The following is a 21,978-nucleotide window of genomic DNA, read 5'->3' on the forward strand; positions in this document are numbered from 1 at the left end:
ACTTTCATTTGATGTTTGTAATTGAGTTTATTTTCTGTTTCATTAAATGCATGATGATTCATTAATTTGTTTTATATTTTTGCTTTATTTTTTTTTATCATTTTCTGTTAATTTTATTTTTTTCAAAACATCAATTTCAAATTTGCTTTATCTTCATTTTCCTAAGTGCTTATACCATTTTATATGCTTATTTTTGCATAAAATTTGTGCCTATGTTTTCAATTTTTTTTTTTAGTTTTTGATAATTTTGAAAATTTGCCAACGGTGACGTGTTGTGTGCTTTTTTTAAACAGCACTGACCGTGTGGTCAGTGCTGACAGGATTTTTAAGTGTTTTTTTGTAAATAAATAAAATAAAAACGTGATAAATTTGAACGTGCAAAATTTAATACAAAATTTAAAATAATGTACTAAAAGAAAAAGATGGGGTTCAATTCTATTTTTTATTGAAAATTCTTGATATAGAAACATTTTTCGAAGCACATTGAAGTTATTGATCATTTTTTTATAGACAATTATAGTGATAGACACCTAATTTATGGGAATATCAAGGATCTGTTAAGTTTTCTGTGGAAATATCAAGGATTCGATGTTATTGTTAAAAATTTAAGTTATCGATATGTTTTTTATAACAAATTTCTTTGTCGATACATTTTTATATAGGAAATTCAAGATATCCATAAAATATTGAAGTTATCGATAAATTTTCTATAGAAAATTCAAGTTATCGATAAATTTTCTATAGAAAATTCAAGTTATCGATAAATTTTCTATAGAAAATTCAAGTTATCGATAAATTTTCTATAGAAAATTCAAGTTATCGATAAATTTTCTATAGAAAATTCAAGTTATCGATAAATTTTCTATAGAAAATTCAAGTTATCGATAAATTTTCTATAGAAAATTCAAGTTATCGATAAATTTTCTATAGAAAATTCAAGTTATCGATAAATTTTCTATAGAAAATTCAAGTTATCGATAAATTTTCTATAGAAAATTCAAGTTATCGATAAATTTTCTATAGAAAATTCAAGTTATCGATAAATTTTCTATAGAAAATTCAAGTTATCGATAAATTTTCTATAGAAAATTCAAGTTACCGATAAATTTTCTATAGAAAATTCAAGTTATCGATAAATTTTCTATAGAAAATTCAAGTTATCGATAAATTTTCTATAGAAAATTCAAGTTATCGATAAATTTTCTATAGAAAATTCAAGTTATCGATAAATTTTCTAAAGAAAATTAAAAGTTATCGATAAATTGTCTATATGAAATTAATGTTATCGATATATTTTTATTAGAATATTGAAGATATCGATAATTTTAGTTAGAATATTTAAGTTATCGTTAAATTTTCTAAAATATTCTTTTGTTATCGATAAATTTTATAAAGAACATTTTCTTTAAATAAATTATCGATAAATTTTCTATATAATATTGAAGTTATCGATACATTTTCTATAAATATTAATGTTATCGAAAAATGTTCTATAGAATATTGGAGTTATCGATAAATTTTCTATAGAATATTGGAGTTATCGATAAATTTTCTATAGAATATTGATGTAATCTATAAATTTTCAATAGAATATTGAAGTAATCGATATATTTTCTATAGAATATTGGAGTTATTGATAAATTTTCTATAGAATATTGATGTAATCGATATATTTTTTACAGAATATTGGATTTATCGATAAATTTTCGATAGAATATTGAAGTTATCGATAAATTTTCTACAGAAAATTGAAGTTATCGATAAATTGTCTATATGAAATTAATGTTATTGATACATTTTTTATAGAATATTGAAGATATCGATAAATTTTCAATAGAAAATAAAGTTATCGGAACATTTTCTATAGAGTATTGAATAACTCGATACATTTTCAATAGAATACTGAAGTTATCGATAAATGTTCTTTAAAATTTTGAATTTATCGATAAATTCTCTGTAGAAAATGATATTTAATGTACAATTTTAAGAAAATTTAAGTTATCGATCAGTTTTGTATAGAAATCGATAACTTGTCTGTAGAAAATTCCAATTATCGAGAGAAAATTCGAGTAATCGAAAAATTTTCTATAGAATATTGAAGTTATTGATAAATTGTCTATAGAATATTGATGCTATCGATAAATTTTCTTAAGAAAATTCAAGTTAATTATAGACTATTGAAGTTCGTTATAAATTTTCTATAGCAAATTGAAGTAATCGATAAATTTTCTATTTAAAATTCAAGTCATCGATAAATTGTCTATATGAAATCGAATATCTTTATATAGAATATTGAAGATATCTATAAATTTTCTATAAAATATTGAAGTTAACGATAATTTTCGATAGAAAATTTTTATTAAAAAAAAATTTGTATAAAAATTATATTTAACTTGTCTGTAGAAAATTCAAGTTATCGGCAGTAAATTCGAGTTATCATTAAATTTTCTATAGAAAATTAAAGTTTTCGATATATTCTATTGAATACTGAAGTTATAAGTTTTCTATAGAAAATTGAAGTTATCGATAAATTCTTTACAGAATAGTGAAGATATCGATACATTTTCTAGAGATAATTAACGTCATCAAACAATTTTTTACAGAAAATTCTTTTATAGATAAAATGTGTGTAAAAATTTCATGTTATCCTTAAGTGTAAAATTTTGTGTAAAAGAAAATTCCTTCGTTTCAGTTGGGTTTATGCACTTAAGTTCTTACAGGTATATTTTGAACAACAACTTCTTAGGCTACCTGCAATTTGTGACTTGTTTTTCATTAATAATTTCAAAATTGAACACAAACATGTTTTGACATGACAACTTACCTGACATAATAATGTTATTGTAAAAAAACCAAAGGATTATTAGTGTATTATTGTTTGTTTTGCCAAATAAATTAAGAAACTTGTTATTGTCCGAAAAGTTTTTAGGGATTTCTTAAAATATAATGGTATTTTTTTTATTTACAACTTTGTTAAAGCAAATGGTTTCATTTTAACAATAATGTTATAATTACTTGTTAGTTAACCTAACCGAATATCTATTATTACAACTGAAAAAATGTGTACGATCAACACATATTTATAACATACTAGATTGTTATCTATTTGCAATATTTAACAGTTTTTATTGCAACACCCTTTATTTATTTTTTATTTATCATCAACAAATTTAAGGTACAACAATTTTTGCTCCGAAATGTTTTTGTAAATATTCTGTCTGCTTGTTTACTTCAGTGTTTTTGCAAACTATTTATTTTGCTTCTTAATTGGATTTTCAAACAATCATCATCGAAGTGATCATCTATAGTTTCGTTCCCAATTTTGTTTGTGTTTATTTTTATAATAACACTCGAAACAATAACAAGATGTCAATGAACACGTTTCCTCTGTCAAAGACACCAAAATAATATTGAAAAGCGCGTATAAAAACAAAAGAAAATACACACACTTTTCACACTTTCACATATATTTTTTCGTTGTTTCATTTCAATCTTCGTAAAAGGAGACGAAAAAATGAAAGCGCCTCTATCCACTATGAACTCAATTTTTAGATTCTTAAGAACATCAGTGTCAATACGATAGACGGGAATCTGTTGCTTTTTTTTGTTTTAATTTTAGTTCAGACACGTGCTAAAAGATTTTCTTTTCTTCTTAATTCAAAATTTAACACAAACTAAAACCCACAAAATAAAATCTAATTTGAATTTTATTTAAATATTGGGTGCCATTGTAAAAATGAGACATTTTCTTTTTTGGAATTAAAAATAAATCTACAAAAAGAATTTCAGTTTTTCTTGTTCTCAAATAGGATAGAGGAGAGTATAATGTCTTTGGCGGTATGAGCGGGGAGGTGTATTTAGTGTAAATTTAAGTTCATTATCATTTTCAAAAGGTGACAGTTTATATAGAAAATAGATTTTTATATATGTATACGTTTTCTTTATCATACAATTTTCTATAAGTTTTAGACTTTTTTTGAGATGAAATTTTTTTTTAAATTTCTTTAAAAGAGAAATTAATGAATAATATGTTTGTATGTGATTGAAGGTCAGAAATTAGGAATTTATGGAATAATTTGTCATGTTTGATTTTTTAGTAAATAAATAGTTTTTTAAAATCAATTTTAAATATTTTAGTGAAAGAATATTACGTTTTATTTGAATTGTACATAGAGAACATAGAGCGGAAACTAGAAAAAAACTCAAACAAAAAAATTACTCAAAATAGTCACACATACGAGTGTTGTTTTTGTTTTCATATTGTTTTTTCTACTAATACATTCTCACCACTTATGTTTCTGACAACTGAGTTAGATCTATGTCTATTCTCTATGGAATTGTATTTAAATTTTGTACAACATTTTCGAATAATTTGAACTTTCTATAAAAACATTAATAATAACTTAAAATTTCATTTATAAATTTCTAAATTAATTGAATTTTCTATAAAATACATATATATCGATAAATTAAATAATAATACATACAAATTAAATGTGTAAGTTTTTGTTCTAATTTCAATAGAAACTCATTTTTTAATTCGAAAAATATTTTTTATAATATTAATAAATTTTGTATAAAATTAATCAATTTTTTATAAGAAATTGAAATTATTGATAAATGTTGTATAGAAATTTCCAGTTATCGATAAATTTTTTTAGAGAATATTCAAGTTATCGATCAATATTCTTGAGAAAATTCATGTCATCGCTAAATTTTTAAAGTTATTGATATAATTTTTTATATAAAGTTTAAGTTATTGACACATTTTCTACAAAATTTTAAGTTATCGATAAATTTTCTATAGAATTTTAAATTATTGATAAAATTTTTATGGAAACTTCAAGTTACCGATAAATTATTTTATCGATAAGATTTCTATAGGGAATTCAAGTTATTAATAAGTTTTCTGTAGAAAATGTAATTTATCGATGAATTTTATATAGACATTTAGGTTATCGAGAAATTGTTCATGGAAAATTAAAAATTATCAAAAAAATATTCAAGTTATCGATAAATTTTTTAAAGAAAATTCATGTTATCGATAAATTTTCTAAAGAAAATTCATGTTATCGATATATTTTCTAAAGAAAATTCAAGTTGCCAATAAATTTTTTATTGAAGATTCATGTTATCGGTAAGTTATTATAGAGAATTCAAGTTATTGATAAGTTTTCTGTAGAAAAGTATGTTATCGATAAATGTTATATAGAAAATTCAGGTTATTGATAAATATTTTGTAGTAAATTCAAGATATTGATAAATTTTTTATAGAAAATTCAAGTTATAATTTAAGTTATCGATAAATGTTCTAAGAAAATTCAAGTTATCGATAAATTGTTTATAAAAAATTCAAGTTATCGATAAATTTACTGTGGAAAATTTAAGCTATCGATAAATTGTGTATAGATAATTCAATTTATCGATAAATTTTCTATGGAAAATTTAAGTTATCGATAAATTTTCTGTGGAAAATTGAAGTTATCGATAAATTTTCTATAGAAATTTCAAGTTACCTATAAGTTTTCTATGGAAAATTGAAGTTATCGATAAAGTGTCTATAGAAAATTCCAGCTATCGATAAATTTTCTAGGAAAAATTTAAGTTATCGATAAATTTTTTATAGAAAATTCATGTTATCGATAAATTTTCTATGGAAAACTTATGTTATCGAAAAATTTTCGATAGGAAATTCAAGTTATTAATAAATTTTCTATAGAAAATTCAGGTTATCAAAAAAGTGTCCATAGAAAATTAAAATTATCAATAAAAAATTCAAGTGATCGATAAATTTTCTATAGAAAATTCAAGTTATCGATATATTTTTCAGAGAAAATTCCATTTATCGATAAATTTTCTATAGAAAATTTAAGTTATCGATAAATTTTCTATAGAAAATTAAAGTTATCGATAAATTTTTTATAGAATATTAAAGTTATCGATAAATTTTCTATAGAAAATTCAAGTTATTAATAATTTTTCTAGATAAAATTCTAGTTATCGATCATATTGTTAGAAAAATTCAAGCTATCGATCAATATTCTAGAGAGAATTCAAGTTATCCATAAATTTTTTAGAGAAAATTCAAGTTATCGATAAATTTTCTGTAGAAAGTAAATTTAAAATAAATGAAAATATAAAATTCATGTTACCGTAAAATTGGTTTTATAGAAAATTCATGTCATCCATAAATTTTCTAGAGAAAATTCAAGTTATCAATATTTTTTATAAAAAAATACATGTTATGAATAAATTTTCTATAAAAAATTTATGTTATCGATAAATTTTTCATAAAAACTGAAGTTATCGAACAATTTTCTATCGGAAATTCAATTTATTGCTTGAAAATTATTCAAATTATCTATCAAAAATTTAAGTAATTTACAAATTACACAGGCAAATTCTGAGATTCGGCTTAAGCGCAGCTCAAACCTTTTATAAAAGTAAACTCCGGTCTCAGTCCTCTGTTATCTACATATAAATGAAAGCTGAAGTTATCTATAGAAAATGTATGTTGTCGATAAAATTATTTTTTAGAAAATTCAATTTATAGATAAATTGTTTATAGAATATTCAAGTTATCGATTTAGTTTCATTACAAAATTCTTGTTATTAATATTAAGAGTAAATTTCATTATCATTATTTTGTGATTTTAACTAAGATCTGAAAAATATTTGTCTTTGACACACAAAAATTTATTTCTCAAAATTTTACATAAAATTTTGGCACTCATATCTGCAAATAAATATTAATTCTAGTATATACTATTTTTTGTAAATCTACCAAGAAAATAGCATGCTTTCAAAATCAAAAAAAAACATTTTAAATGTTAAAATTAATTCAAAGACATGCTGTCTCAACCGTTTATAATTATAATTTCAATACGTAAATATTTCTTATAAGAATTGACAACTAAATAAATAAATTTGCATACATAGTACGTATTCAGTTTTATTTTATATTAAAATAAAATACCTATCAACACAAAATTTGTAATCTCTTGCAAGACCTTTCACACGGCTATATAATCTTTAAATAATAAACAATTCTAAAACTAATTATTAGTGGTGATAATAAGTTTAAATATATTTTGGAATTTTTAAATTAAAATTCATTAAAACTCATACCTGCAGCTTTAAATACTAAACAAAAAAATATCCCAAATTTAAACTTATAAAACTCTCATTCACTACCTCGCTCTCAACATGCAGGCAAAATATTTGCCTGCTTTCATTTAGTGATCTCTTGTCTCTCTTTTTGCCCTCCCATTTATGCTGCTGTTTATGATACTTTCAATTTTATATTTAAAATTTCCCATCAATGTTGAAAAACTCAACAGTTTATCGCGTGTACTCAAAGCGTTCGTTTGTATGAATTTTCTAAAGAACAACAGTAAGAATTTTATTTGTTGAAAAATTGAAAAAACGCGTGTGCCTATAATTTAAAAATACTTTTAATAAAAAGAAATTTATAAAAGCAACCAACCCCCCTCTCTTTATGAAGAAAATCAAATATGTATAAAGAAATCAACATTCAACATAATTGAAAATAATGACAAACAATTCTGTCTTTCTATACAAAATAAATAAATAAAAAATTAAGTGTAGCGCGTAAATTTTTAAAGTGAAATTAAAAAGTAACGGTTTATTTTGGTTGGTAATTGAAGACAACTGGAAAAAAAATATTAAAATAATATAAACAAATTAAAGAAAGTGTCAAAACAAACTAAATTTTTTCAAATTTAATAAAAAATGTTATTAAAAACAAGTGTTAAAGTGAAAAATTATTAATAAATACAAATAACATTTTTTAACAATTTGTGGATTACAATTTTATGGTAAATAATTTTTATTTAAACAATATTAAAGATTAAAATATACTTCAAATTAACAAGCGAGAAAAAAACATAAATGTTTTAAAAATAAATAAAAAAAAATAAAATGTAGCGATAACAGGAATTGTTTTCATCGAAATTTCAACGATAACTTGGTATTAATAATGAAAATTTAACGATAACTGTTATATTATAAAGAAAATGTATCGATAACTTGGATTTTATAGAGAATATTAATCGATAACGGGACTTTGCTATTGAAAATTTATCAATAACTTTAATTTTTATTTTTTAATTTAAGGTTAAATTTAATTTTCTATATAATATATCGATAACTGGAGTTTTCTATAGAAAATATATCAATAATATGAATTTTCCTAAGACAAATAATCGGCAGCATGATGACAAAACATATATCTAATGTTATCGATAAATTTTCTATAGAAAATTCAAATTATCGATAAATTATCTATAGATTATTGAAGTTCTTGATAAAGTTTTTTATAGAAAATGTTATCGATAACTTGTCAATGAAAAATTCAAGTTTCGATAAATTTTCTATAGAAAATTCATGTCGATAACATTAAATTTCTATAAAAAATTTAACTAATTTATCGATAACTTAAATTTTGTATAGAAAATTTAACGAAACTTGAATTTTTCATTGACATGTTATCGATATCATTTTCTATAGAAAATTTCTCAAGAACTTCAATAATTTATAGATAATTTATCGAAAATTTTAATTTTCTATAGAAAATTTATCGATTTCTTTAGATAGATATTTTATCGATAACTTGAATTTTCTACAGACAAATTATCGATAATTTCCTGATCGATGACTTTAATTTTCTCTAGAAAATTTATCGATTACTTCGATATTCTATAGAAAATTTATCGACAACTTCAGTATTCTATAGAAAATTCATAGATAATTTTAATATTCTATAGAAAATGTATCGACAACTTTAATTTCAGATAAATATTGGCAGTATGACTTAAAAATGCGATTTTCCCATATTTATTGCAACATATGGATTCCAAGTCAAAAGAACTGCTCATCTTTTGAGGCCAAGAACGAATCAAGGCAATTTCTGATACTCTTTTCCAAAGTGAAGCTTATCCCAGAGAGAGCTTTCTGCATTGATCGAATTAAATTGTAGTTAGACGGGCGGGAAAGACTTCCCAACCACTTCATTGTAAATAGTTTTTAACAGGTATTGCAACATGTGGACTATCGTTGTCATAATGGAATATTACGAGTTCATGTCTGGCCGCATATTCTGGGCTCGCTTCAAACGAATCAGTTGTGTTCGTTAAAGGTTCCCTGTGATGGTCTGGCCAGATTTTAGCAGCTCATAATAGATAGAACCCTTTTGGTCCCACCAAATACAGATCATTACCTTAGCGCAATGAATATATGGCTTTGGTGTCGATTCGACTGGTTGGCCGGGCTTCACATACGATCTTAGGCTTCGAGTTATCGTAATGGATCCATTTTTCATCGCAAGTTATGATTCGATGCAAACATGATTTTCTTTTATAGCGTTTAAGCATAATTTCGGACATGCAAAATCGTCTTTCTAGGTCTCTTGGCTTTAATTCTTATGATACCCAATTTCCCAATTTTTGGATAAATCCTGCGCTCGCAAACGTTTTAAAATTGATGCTTGAGTAGCTCCCAATAATTTTGCAAGCTCTTGCTGAATTTTACAACAATCTTCATGGAGTATTGCCTCCAACTTTTGGTCTTCAAAATTTTTAAGCTGGCCTGGACTATCTTTGTCTTCCTTATCAAAATCACCACTTCTGAACCGCACAAATCATCTCTCGCACGTTCAAACCGATGAGACACAATCACCATAAGATTTCAGTTAGCAATAGGTGTGCTTCAGCGATACTTTTTTTGAAATTAAAGAAGTAAAGCAAAACTTCTTGCATATGACGCTATGTTGGCACAAAATTCGATATTTTTGAAGCAAAAGAAACTTTTTTCTTGACACTCAGTAACTAAGTGAGAATAAGTGACAGATATGTAACTTTAAAAATAGCATATAAGTTATTAAAAACAAAAACCGAGTGCAAAAGATACGTCATCTATTGTAAATCCCGAATATATATCGTTGACATACATTTTCACTAGAATATTTATTGTTGGCTTGAATTTTCTCTAGAATATCTATCGTTGACTTGAATTTTCTCTAATGTCTATCGTTGCCTTGAATTTTATGTAGAATATCTATCGTTGACTTGAGTTTTCTCTAAAATATCTATCGCTAACTTGATTTTTTTCTATAATATTTATAGTTGACTTGAATTTTCTCGATATCTATCTTTAACTTGAATTTGGTCTAGAATATTTATCGTTGACTTGAATTTTCTCTATAATATCTTTCATTGACTTACATTTTGACTAGAATATCTATCTTTGACTTGAATTTTCTCTAATGTCTGTCGTTGACTTGAATTTTATATAGAATATCAATTGCTTACTTGAATTTTCTCTAGAATTTCTAGCGTTGACATGAATTTTTTCTAATATCTTTCGTTGACTTGAATTTTCTGTAGAATATCTATCGTTGACTTGAATTTGCTCTAGAATTTAAAATGTTGACTTGATTTTTTTCTATTATCTATCTTTGACTTGAATTTTCTCTAATGTCTATCCTTAACTTGAATTATTTGTAAAATATCTATCGTTGACTTGAATTTTCACTGGAATATTTATCGTTGACTTGAATTTTCTCTATAATATCTTTCATTGACTTGCATTTTCACTAAAATATCTATCGTTGACTTGAATTTTCTCTAATGTTTATCGTTGACTTGAATTTTCTGTAGAATATCTATCGTTGACTTGAATTTTCTCTATAATATCTTTCATTGACTTGCATTTTCACTAAAATATCTATCGTTGACTTGAATTTTCTCTAATATCTATCGCTGACATGAATTTTCTCTAGAATATCTATCGTTGACTTAAATTTTATGTAGAATAACTATCGTTGGCTTGAATTTTCTCTAATGTCTATCTTTGACTTAAATTTTATGTAGAATATCTATCGTTGACTTGAATTTTCTCTAGGAATATTTATCTTTAACAATAATTTTCTCTAGAATATCTGTCGTTGACATGCATTTTCTTTACAATATCTATCATTGACATAAATTGTCTAAAGGATATCTATCGTTGACATGAATTTTCTCTGGAATATCTGTTGTTAATATGAATTTTGTCCAGTATCTATAGTTGACTGGCATTTTCTCTAGAATATCCAGCGATGACTTGAATTTTCTCTATAATGTCTATCTTTGACTTGAATTTTCTTTTTAATGTTTATCGTAGACTTGAATTTGCTCTAGAATATCTATCGTTGACTTGAATTTTCTCTAATGTCTATCGTTGACTTGAATTTTATGTAGAATATCTATCGTTGACTTGAAATTTTCCTAGAACATCTATCGTTAACATGAATTTTATGTAAAATATCTATTGTTGACATGAATTTTCTCTAATATCTATCGTTGACTTGAATCTTCTCTATAATATCTATCGTTGACTTGAATTTTCTCTAATGTCTATCGTTGACTTAAATTTTATGTAGAATATCTATCGCTTACTTGAATTTTCTTTAGAATATCTATCGTTGACTTGAATTTTCTCTATAATATCTATCGTTGACTTGAATCTTCTCTATAATATCTATCGTTGACTTGAATTTTCTCTAATGTCTATCGTTGACTTAAATTTTATGTAGAATATCTATCGCTTACTTGAATTTTCTTTAGAATATCTATCGTTGACTTGAATTTTCTCTATAATATCTATCGTTGACTTGAATCTTCTCTATAATATCTATCGTTGACTTGAATTTTCTCTAATGTCTATCGTTGACTTAAATTTTATGTAGAATATCTATCGCTTACTTGAATTTTCTTTAGAATATCTATCGTTGACTTGAATTTTCTCTATAATATCTATCGTTGACTTGAATCTTCTCTATAATATCTATCGTTGACTTGAATTTTCTCTAATGTCTATCGTTGACTTGAATTTTATGTAGAATATCTATCGTTGACTTAAATTTTCTCTAGAATTCATTCCTGCCTAAAAATTTTAAACACTTTAATAAAGCTAAAGCATCTTATTATTTTTTTATAGCTCAACATAAAATATAATAGTTCTTTCCAATGTTTACTTCATATACTATGTATTTATGTCCATTTGCTTTATATAAATAGAAACTACATTAAAAATTAATTTCCCGCCATCATAATTTCGCTAACGCCTAAACACTATAAAAACTGTACCCAATTTTACAAAATTTTGCGCAGCCACCGCGAAAAACATAAATAAATTTCAACACAAACCACATGTAACTTAAAGATTATATAATAAAATATAACAACATAAATACTACTACTAAAAGAAATGAATATATTTTTGGAAATAAAAAAAAATAAACACGTAACTGAAAAAAAAATTCAAAACAAGCATAAGTAAGAAATGGAAAATGTGTGCGAAAATTGCGGCATAAAATTTACAGAACATTTTTTTAAAACTCGCATAAAACAACTAATTTATGCTTCCTGGTGTAAATTGAAATGTATGTCATTTGTGGGATTACTTTGAAAATGAAAAATTGGATATTTTTTAAAGAAAGTTTAAGAAAATCTCCCAGTGAGTTTTTTACCATTGAAGGATTTGGTTCCTCTTTAGTTTGTGGAAAGTTTCTGTTTATTGGGTAGTTTCTAGTTTCCATTCATCGTAGATAATCCACCAGAATTGCATGCAATTCTTTTGTTGTTTGTGTATTTTTTCTAAAATGATAATAGAGTTTAATCATTAATAAATGATCCCTTAAGTGATCTATCTTTGTTGCTTGTAAATGTAATTGTCTTTTCTTTTTGTAATTGTAATTTAAAAATGTGATAAGACAAACAAATTAATACAGTATTAAAGAGAATGTTTAATATAAAGTGAACTTTTACAGTAAAATCTATTAAGAGAGAAATTTGTGGTAAAATAAAAGTTAAATCATTTAGAATAGGAGGCGTTTTTGATAGAAAAGATGGGGAATTCAGTTTTAAGATCTTTTCTGATAAATGCTAGAGAAAGGAACGTAAATGTTCTAAACAACCTTTAAATTGAAATCCTCAGTAGTATCTGTATTCTTCTCGCTAACATACTGTATTAAACTGTGATCTTCTACCACTTCCAATAGACTTTGTACATCGGGTATCATGCGCAATTTGCTGGTATTTAAAGTATCGTTTAGGAGGAAAGTTTTAAGAGTAAAAATTTCTAGAGCATGATCTTCTAGGATACGATTGCAGGAGAGCAAGCGTTGCACTACTTCTGCTAGATTTTCGGTTATATCATCTTCACAGTTGGCTACACATTTCAGGAATTCAGAGAGTACTTGTCGGAATGCTTTGGATAGTTCACGAACACTGTCACGTTCACTATGTAGCTTGTCAAAATCGCGTACCGAATCAAAAGTGGAATGATGTTCTTGAGATTTAGTTGTTTTTCATAGCCTTGTTTTAAGGCAGGCATCTGAAAGAGGAATGAAATAAAGGTTTTATTACACATTTTTGAAATAAAAAGTTGTCTGAAGAAGATCAAAGATTTTAAGTTGTTTTCTATAGGAAGAGATGCTCCAAAGTCGGAGTTGTCTTCTATAGGAAAATAAGTTCAGATTCTGAGTTGTTTTCCACTGGTAATGAAGTTTTCCACTGGTAATTAACCCTTGAATTGTGGGTTTCATTATGTCAAGTGTCAAATATTTAACACTTACTTAAATGAGCTGCTCTTCTCTGGTAAACAAACTCTATTTTTAAAATGTTTATAGGAAACACAAACATAAACTATTTTAAGAACAATTTTTGTTCTGTTTTATTTTATTTTCCTTTTGCTGTCCTTTCCTTACTCAGCTGTCAAGAAAATTTGACACTTTAAAAACTAAACTACCTGTCAAAGTTTGATTTTTCCCTTAAAAGAGTTTAGGTACAATTTAAACTGTAACGTTAATAAAAAAATAAAACATATGTATTTAAATGAAATAAACAATTTGTGTAACAGAAAACAAATTAAATAAATTTTCAACTAAACATTAACAAGCCGGTAAACATATGTACAAATATGGTTGCTAGAAGAATTTATGTTGAAGTATTTTTGAGTTTTGTGGGTCATCCATCAGCACATTTCTTAATTAAAAGTTCTTTTTGAACTAAATTGGATGTCTTCTCTCTGCTGTGTTCTTAATAAAACACAATTTTGTTATTATTGTTAAAGATTTTCTAGGGAATTTATACAAATTTAAATTGAATTTGATTTATTGTAAATGAAACCAAATGGTTGGCGTTTGACTTTTTCATGTTTATTTGTTGTTTGTTTAGAATGACTGTCAATTAGTTTGAGATGAACGTTTTATTCAAATTATGTTTTAAACGTTATAAATTTGAAATGTTTAACGTCCTATAACTTTCAAAATTTAATTTAATGGTTTGTTTTTGGCACACGTGAACTTTTCCATAAAAAAACACTCACGCATTTTAAAGATGCCTGCTGATTTCTAGAAAATTATCATAAACTTGACCCTGGCAAATGGATGAATGGAAGCCATCGACATTATTTTAAAAAGCAAACATTTCAATGGCTCATTCATTATTTAATTTGGTTATTTATGTTTATTGATATGGATTTGATTTTCTTTATTTTTCTTGGTTTATTGACGTCTTTGGCTAATTTATATTGAACTTTTTTATAAATATTTTAAAGAAATTTTCGTTTTTTGGCGAAATTTTCATTTTACAGTGGGTTACAGTGAGTAAAGTTATTAAGCAATCTTTAAAAACAGAAATTAGATTTTCTTTGTTTTAGTACATCATGTTAAAATCAATAAATATTTTAGAATTTTGCTATACTTTTTTATAATTTTTACACTCAAATTAAAATCTTCACTTAACAAACATTTTCGATTTATTGCATCACTTTGCACTATTATAAAAACTTATAAAAATCATACAAATAAACCATTTCCCTTTTCAATAGTCCCAAACAATAGTGTTTATTTTTTTTACAAAAATATAAAAAAATTACAACCCATTCCTTTAATATCTCTTTCCAACACCATGTGCAACTCATATGTTTATCACCAAAAAGCTTTATGTCCAAACAATTCATTCCCTTCATTCAAACTTATTTTTTTGTTATTCATTATTTTAAACATTCTCCTCTTGTCCGCCAAATCTTCACACACATTTCCGTCGTCATGCCATAACGTAGACATAACATGGGCTGCTAAAAAAAAACATCTTTCCATCTATCCGCCTGCCATCATCATAAAATAAACTTTATTTCAGTTGGTTGTAAATGATAAATAAAAACAAATTTAAAATAACTAAAAATAACATTTTGTTCCAATATAAACTATAAACTTTTTATATGAGATTAATTTTTCCATTTATTTATTTTTATGCATTTCCGTTTTAATATTGATTTTTTTTTTTGGTATTTTTCATTGCAGACTTTATTGTCGGAATCAACAACAGATGATCAACATTGGCCAAAGGAATTGATATTGTTGAGAGAGAAATTTACGGCTAAATGTCAATTAGAAATTGCACAATTACAAATTAAACATGCTGATGAGGTAAGTCAATCTCACACATACTTTATTTTCCTATGAAAAATATCTTAGTCAGTCACACTGATCTTCTTTTCTCATAGAAGAGATCTCCGTGGATCACACTAAGTTTCAGTCGATCACATTTAGCTTCTTTTCTTTAGATAAGATCTTAGTCCCTCACTCAAAACCTTCTCTTTCTATAGAAAATATCTTAGCTGGTCAGAGCTTCTTTTCGTATAGATACAAATTCAGTCAGTCAGTAGCTGAGCTTCTTTTCCTATAGAAAAGATGTCAGCTCAGTAGTTAAGCTTCTTTTCCTATAGAAAAGAAGTCAGCTCAGTAGCTGAGCTTCTTTTCCTATAGAAATGAAGTCAGTCAGTCAGTAGCTGAGCTTCTTTTCCTATAGAAATGAAGTCAGTCAGTCAGTAGCTGAGCTTCTTTTTCTATAGAAAAGAAGTCAGCTCAGTAGCTGAGCTTCTTTTCCTATATAAAAGATCTCAGTCAGTCAGTAGCTGAGCTTCTTTTCCTATATAAAAGATCGCAGTCAGTCCTATGGAAAAGAAGTCAGTCAGTAGCTGAGCTTCTTTTCCTATAGAAAATAAGTCAGTCAGTCAATAGCTGAGCTTATTTTCCTATAGAAAAGAAGTCAGTCAGTAGCTGAGCTTCTTTTCCTATAGAAAATAATTCAGTCAGTAGCTGAGCTTCTTCTCCTATAGAAAATAAATCAGTCAGTAGCTGTCATTCTTTTCCTATAGAAAAGAAGTCAGCTCAGTAGCTGTCATTCTTTTCCTATTGAAAAGAAGTCAGCTCAGTAGCTGAGCTTCTTTTCCTATAGAAAAGAAGTCAGTCAGTAGCTGAGCTTCTTTTCCTATAGAAAATAATTCAGTCAGTAGCTGTCATTCTTTTCCTATATAAAAGATCTCAGTCATTCAGTAGCTGAGCTTCTTTTCCTATAGAAAAGAAGTCAGCTCAGTGGCTGAGCTTCTTTTCCTATAGAAAAGAATTTAGTCAGTCAGCAGCTGAGCTTATTTTCCTATAGAAAAGAAGTCTGTCAGTAGCTGAGCTTCTTTTCCTATAGAAAATAATTCAGTCAGTAGCTGAGCTTCTTCTCCTATAGAAAATAAATCAGTCAGTAGCTGTCATTCTTTTCCTATAGAAAAGAAGTCAGTCAGTCAGTAGCTGTCCTTCTTTTCCTATAGAAAAGAAGTCAGTCAGTAGCTGAGCTTCTTTTCCTATAGAAAAGAAGTCTGTCAGTAACTGAGCTAGCTTCTTTTCATATAGAAGAAAATTCAATCAGTAGCTGAGCTTCCTTTCCTATAGAAAATATCTTAGCCAGTCAAACATAGCTTCTTTTCCTACAAAAAAGATCTCAGATAGTCTTTTATAAAAAATATCTCAGGGAGTCCCCACTGATCGTGTCTCTGTTACACTAACATATAGAACATATTTCAGCCATTCCCACTCAGATTCTCCTCCTCTTATAGAAAAAATCTCAGTCAGTCACACTGAGCTTCTTTTTCTACAGAAAACAACTCAGACTCTGAGCTTATTTTCCTATAGCAAAGATCTCATCCAGTCTCACTGAGCGTATTTTGCTACAAAAATATCTCAGACAGTCCCCACTGAACTTCTCTGTCACGCTAACCGTTTTTTTCCTATAGAACAGATTTCATCCATTCCCATTCAGATTCTCCTTCTATAGAAAAGATCTTAGTCTGTCATACTGAGCTTAATTTTCTACAGAAAACAACTCAGACTCTGAGCTTTTCTTACCATGGAAAACCACTCCGAATCAAAGTTCTCTTCTTACAGAAATTAACTCAGCCTCAGAGCTATCTTTCCTACAGAAAAAAACTCATATACTGAGTTTTTTTCCTCTAGAGAAAAATTCAAATTCTGCAACCGAGGTTTTTTCGTATAGAAAACAGCTCAGATTTTGAACTTCTTTTCCAACAGAAAACAACTTACACTCTGAGTTTCTTTTCCTATGGAAAATCACTCATATGCTGAGCTCTTTTCCTAAAGAAACTCTGAGATTCCTTTCCTTTAGAATACTACTCAGAACCTACAGGGAAGCACATACTCTCGGCTTATTTTATAGAAATCATTTCAATCCCTAATCGTATTTTTCTATAGACATTATTCCCTATTTGATCTATTTTAAAACCCATATTTCATTTCTTCCCTTTTTCAGATGTCTCGCTTAAAACAAGACTATGAAAAACAACTAAATCGCAAGAACAAACGCCATTCAACGTTTGATTCGGCACGCGATTTTGACAAACTACTCAGTGAACGTGACAGTTTACGTGAACTATCCAAAGCATTCAGACAAGTACTCTCTGAATTGCTGAAATGTGTGGCCAACTGTGAGAATGATATAACTGAGAATCTAGCAGAAGAAGTACAACGTTTGCTCTCCTGCAATCGTACCCTAGAAGAACAGGCTCTAGAAGATTTTACCCTTAACACTTCCCTCCTAAACGATACTTTAAATACCAGCAAATTGCGCATGATACCCGATGTACAAAGTCTATTGGAAGTGGTAGAAGATCCCAGTTTAATACAGTATGTTAGCGAGAAGAATACAGATACTACTGAGGATTTCGATTTGAAAGATTGTCTAGAGCGTTTACGTTCGGAAGCCTCATTTCTGTTGCATTTATCCGAGGAAGTGGTTAAGAAACATGACAGCAAAGAGCGAAGAGAAAGTTTCTCCAGTGAACGTGAGAAACATGACAGTGAACAAGAGGATGGTTTGAAAGTTCAACAACAACGTAAATTTATACGTGTCAATTCGCTCAATGAACAGCAATTACCCACCCATCAGTCTTCTTTAATACAACAAGCACATAATCTCAGCTCTTTGCCGCCAGATCTAAATAAATTCTATTTGGACAACAATTCCAGCAGCACTAACAATGCCTCTGAATTGAATTTCCAATTGGTGGAGTTGAAAAATCGCTTGGTTAAATCTGAAAACGATAGAGTGCGCCTGCAACAGGAATTGGAACATACCATATCACGCAACTCAGACTTGGGTCAAGAGTTGCAGCATTTAAGAGATCAACTGTCACAATTAAGTTCTCTTAATAATGTTGAATACAATGAGGGCTATGGTTTGGGCTCCATGAAATCTCCACAACGTTTGTCCCATTCTGAGCATTCTTCATCCAGTTTTGCTTTGCTGCAAGAAAAGGCACGGAATATATTGTCCACTCCTACACAGAAACAGCAGGGCAATGATTCTACCGTCCAGTTGCTGCAAATGATTGAGGATTTCTGCCGTGAGGGTGACAAAGTGGTGGAGTGCAGCAAAAAGGATCGTGAAGATTTGCAGTCACAGGTGAGTTTTGATTTGCTTAAATAGTTTCAAGGATTTCTTGAGTACAATAGTTTTGTAAATATTGATTTAGTAAGTAAATATTGTATCGATAAATTGTGAGCATGCTTTCGACATTGTAATAACTAGTAAAACAATTGTAGTTTGGAGATATAAATTGATATATAAAACTTTAGAAGTTAAATTATCTGTGATGACTTTTTGGGTTTATATTCCTATAAAAGATATATCACATTCTGAGCTTATTTTCCTTTTGAAAAGGCATCGTACTTTTTGCTGCTCTCAGACGATTAACTTTTTCTGTAGAAAAGTTGAGGTCAGTATCTGACTTTGAACTTTTCCTATAGCAAAGTTGAGGTCAGTGTCTGACTTTGAACTTTTCGTATAGAAAACTTAAGGTCAGTATCTGACTTTGAAATTTTCCTATAGAAATGTTGAAGTCAGCGTCTGACTTTGAAATTTTCCTATAGAAATGTTGAAGTCAGAGTCTGACTTTGAACTTTTCCTATAGAAATGTTGAAGTCAGAGTCTGACTTTGAACTTTTCCTATAGAAAAAGTTAAAGTCAGTGTCTGACTTTGAACCTTTCCTATAGAAAAAGTTAAAGTCAGCGTCTGACTTTGAATTTTTTCTATAGAAAGGTTGAGGTCAGTGTCTGACATTGAACTTTTCCTATTGAAAAGTTGAGGTCAGTGTCTGACTTTGAACTTTTCGTATAGAAAACTTAAGGTCAGTATCTGACTTTGAAATTTTCCTATAGAAATGTTGAAGTCAGCGTCTGACTTTGAAATTTTACTATAGAAATGTTGAAGTCAGCGTCTGACTTTGAACTTTTCCTATAGAAAGGTTGAGGTCAGTGTCTGACATTGAACTTTTCCTATTGAAAAGTCGAGGTCAGTGTCTGACTTTGAACTTTTCCTATTGAAAAGTCGAGGTCAGTGTCTGACTTTGAACTTTTCTTGTAGAAAAGTTGAGGTCAGTGTCTGACTTTGAACTTTTCCTAAATAAAAGTTGAGGTCAGTGGAAAAACTTGAACTTTTCCTTTAGAAAAGTTGAGGTTAATGTCTGACTTAAATTTTCCTATAGAAATGTTGTGGTCAGTGTCTGACTTTGAATTTTCCTATAGATAAGTTGAGTTTCAGTGTCTGACTTTGAACTTTTCCTATAGAAAAGTTGAGGTCAGTGTCTGACATTGAACTTTTCCTATTGAAAAATTGAGGTCAGTGTCTGACTTTGAACTTTTCCTATTGAAAAGTTGAGGTGAGTGTCTGACTCTGAACTTTTCCTATAGAAAAATTGAAGTCAATGTCTGACTTTGAACTTTTCCTATATCACATTTTCCTGTGGCAAACATTTCTGATTTTAAATATCTAAGGGAACGTTGTAAATAGTTTTTAAATTAATTCCGACATAAGTTATTTAAAAGGTTCTTATTTGTATAAAGTCCATTTTTAGTTTCTAAATATTTATATTGGTTAAGTTTATTTATAATTACTCTAGGCTTTATTAACTATTTATTATTTTATGAACATATTCTTGATTATTTTTGTAACAAAATTTAAAAACAAAACTTCCTTGTTAAACCACCATAATCTCAGATTATAACGGCCGACAAACAATTGAAGGCCACTCGTCAATTTCTGGATGAACAGGCAGCCGAACGTGAACAAGAGCGTGATGAGTTTATGAAGGAAATCGAAAATCTTAAAGCACAACTCCGGGATAAAGAAAAAGAACGCAGCTCCTATGCCAATGCCTCTGAGGAGGTGAGTTTTAAATTCAAATCTTCTTTACTTGTACTTCAGACTTCAATTTTATGGTTTAATGCAACTTTTCGTTCTTTGGTTCTTTATTGATTGTTTTTGTTTTCTATATTTTTTTTCTTTCATTTATAATGGGATGGATTCTTAATTTTTTTTTTGGTTATGGATTTGAATTTCTTTTCTACTTTTGATTTGAGTTTGATTTTTATTTGAAAAACAAATTATTATTTGGTTTGGTGATGATTTTTATAATTGGTTTAGTTTTAAGTTATTAAAATGCTGATTTTGTAAAGCTTTGCATTAAGTTTTGTAGAAACTTTCATATAATTTGTTTAGAGAATTAAACTCATTTCTGGCAAGTTTTTCAATATTTTAAGCAAAGTGTTTTACTGTTAAAATTTTTTAAGTTTTTACGTACATTTTTATATACTTTCTTTAAATGATTCAATTATTTTTTCTTTGATTTTATATATTTTTATTGCTTTTGTATAAATTTTCTTTTGTTAAGCTTAAAAGCACCTTCAAATATTTGTTACAGACTAAAAAGCACAGTAATTATTTACGAAAGCTTTATGGTAGTACGTTTTTTATAAAATACAATATTTGAAAGCTTTTGTAGAAGTAGCTTTTTATATAAACTTAATGTTCTAAGCCAAAACATTTCTATTGAAAAATGTGTACAGACTCTGACCAAAACTTTTCTATAGAAAAATTGAGGTCAGACTCTGACCTCAATTTTTCTATAGAAAAGTTTTGGTCAGAGTCTGACCTCAATTTTTCTATAGAAAAGTTTTGGTCAGAGTCTGACCTCAATTTTTCTATAGAAAAGTTTTGGTCAGAGTCTGATCTCAATTTTTCTATAGAAAAATTTAGGTCAGACTCTGAGCAAAACTTTTCTATAGAAAAATTTAGGTCAGACTCTGAGCAAAACTTTTCTATAGAAAAATTTAGGTCAGACTCTGAGCAAAACTTTTCTATAGAAAAATTTAGGTCAGACTCTGAGCAAAACTTTTCTATAGAAAAATTTAGGTCAGACTTTGAGCAAAACTTTTCTATAGAAAAATTTAGGTCAGACTCTGAGCAAAACTTTTCTATAGAAAAATTTAGGTCAGACTCTGAGCAAAACTTTTCTATAGAAAAATTTAGGTCAGACTCTGAGCAAAACTTTTCTATAGAAAAATTTAGGTCAGACTCTGAGCAAAACTTTTCTATAGAAAAATTTAGGTCAGACTCTGAGCAAAACTTTTCTATAGAAAAATTTAGGTCAGACTCTGAGCAAAACTTTTCTATAGAAAAATTTAGGTCAGACTCTGAGCAAAACTTTTTTATAGAAAAATTTAGGTCAGACTCTGAGCAAAACTTTTCTATAGAAAAATTTAGGTCAGACTCTGAGCAAAACTTTTC

At 27.6% G+C, this 21,978-nt stretch overlaps 1 protein-coding gene across 7 annotated transcripts in view; it reads left to right on the top strand.

The window, feature by feature from the left end:
- Plp (Pericentrin-like protein) overlaps nt 1-21,978 on the top strand; it is an 85,978-nt gene that overhangs the window by 40,921 nt on the left and 23,079 nt on the right. For 4 of the 7 annotated variants that reach the window (XM_065503997.1, XM_065503998.1, XM_065504001.1 and 1 more), the window contains 3 exons: nt 15,368-15,493; nt 17,664-18,815; nt 20,410-20,577. In XM_065503997.1, the coding sequence (XP_065360069.1) occupies nt 15,368-15,493; nt 17,664-18,815; nt 20,410-20,577 (1,446 nt within the window). Of the gene's footprint in view, nt 1-7,734; nt 7,839-15,367; nt 15,494-17,663; nt 18,816-20,409; nt 20,578-21,978 lie in introns of those variants that run through there. The other 3 variants (XM_065504000.1, XM_065504002.1, XM_065504003.1) reach the window with 2 other exon arrangements.

Source organism: Calliphora vicina, chromosome 3 (assembly GCF_958450345.1).
Source record: "Calliphora vicina chromosome 3, idCalVici1.1, whole genome shotgun sequence".
NCBI lineage: Eukaryota > Metazoa > Arthropoda > Insecta > Diptera > Calliphoridae > Calliphora > Calliphora vicina.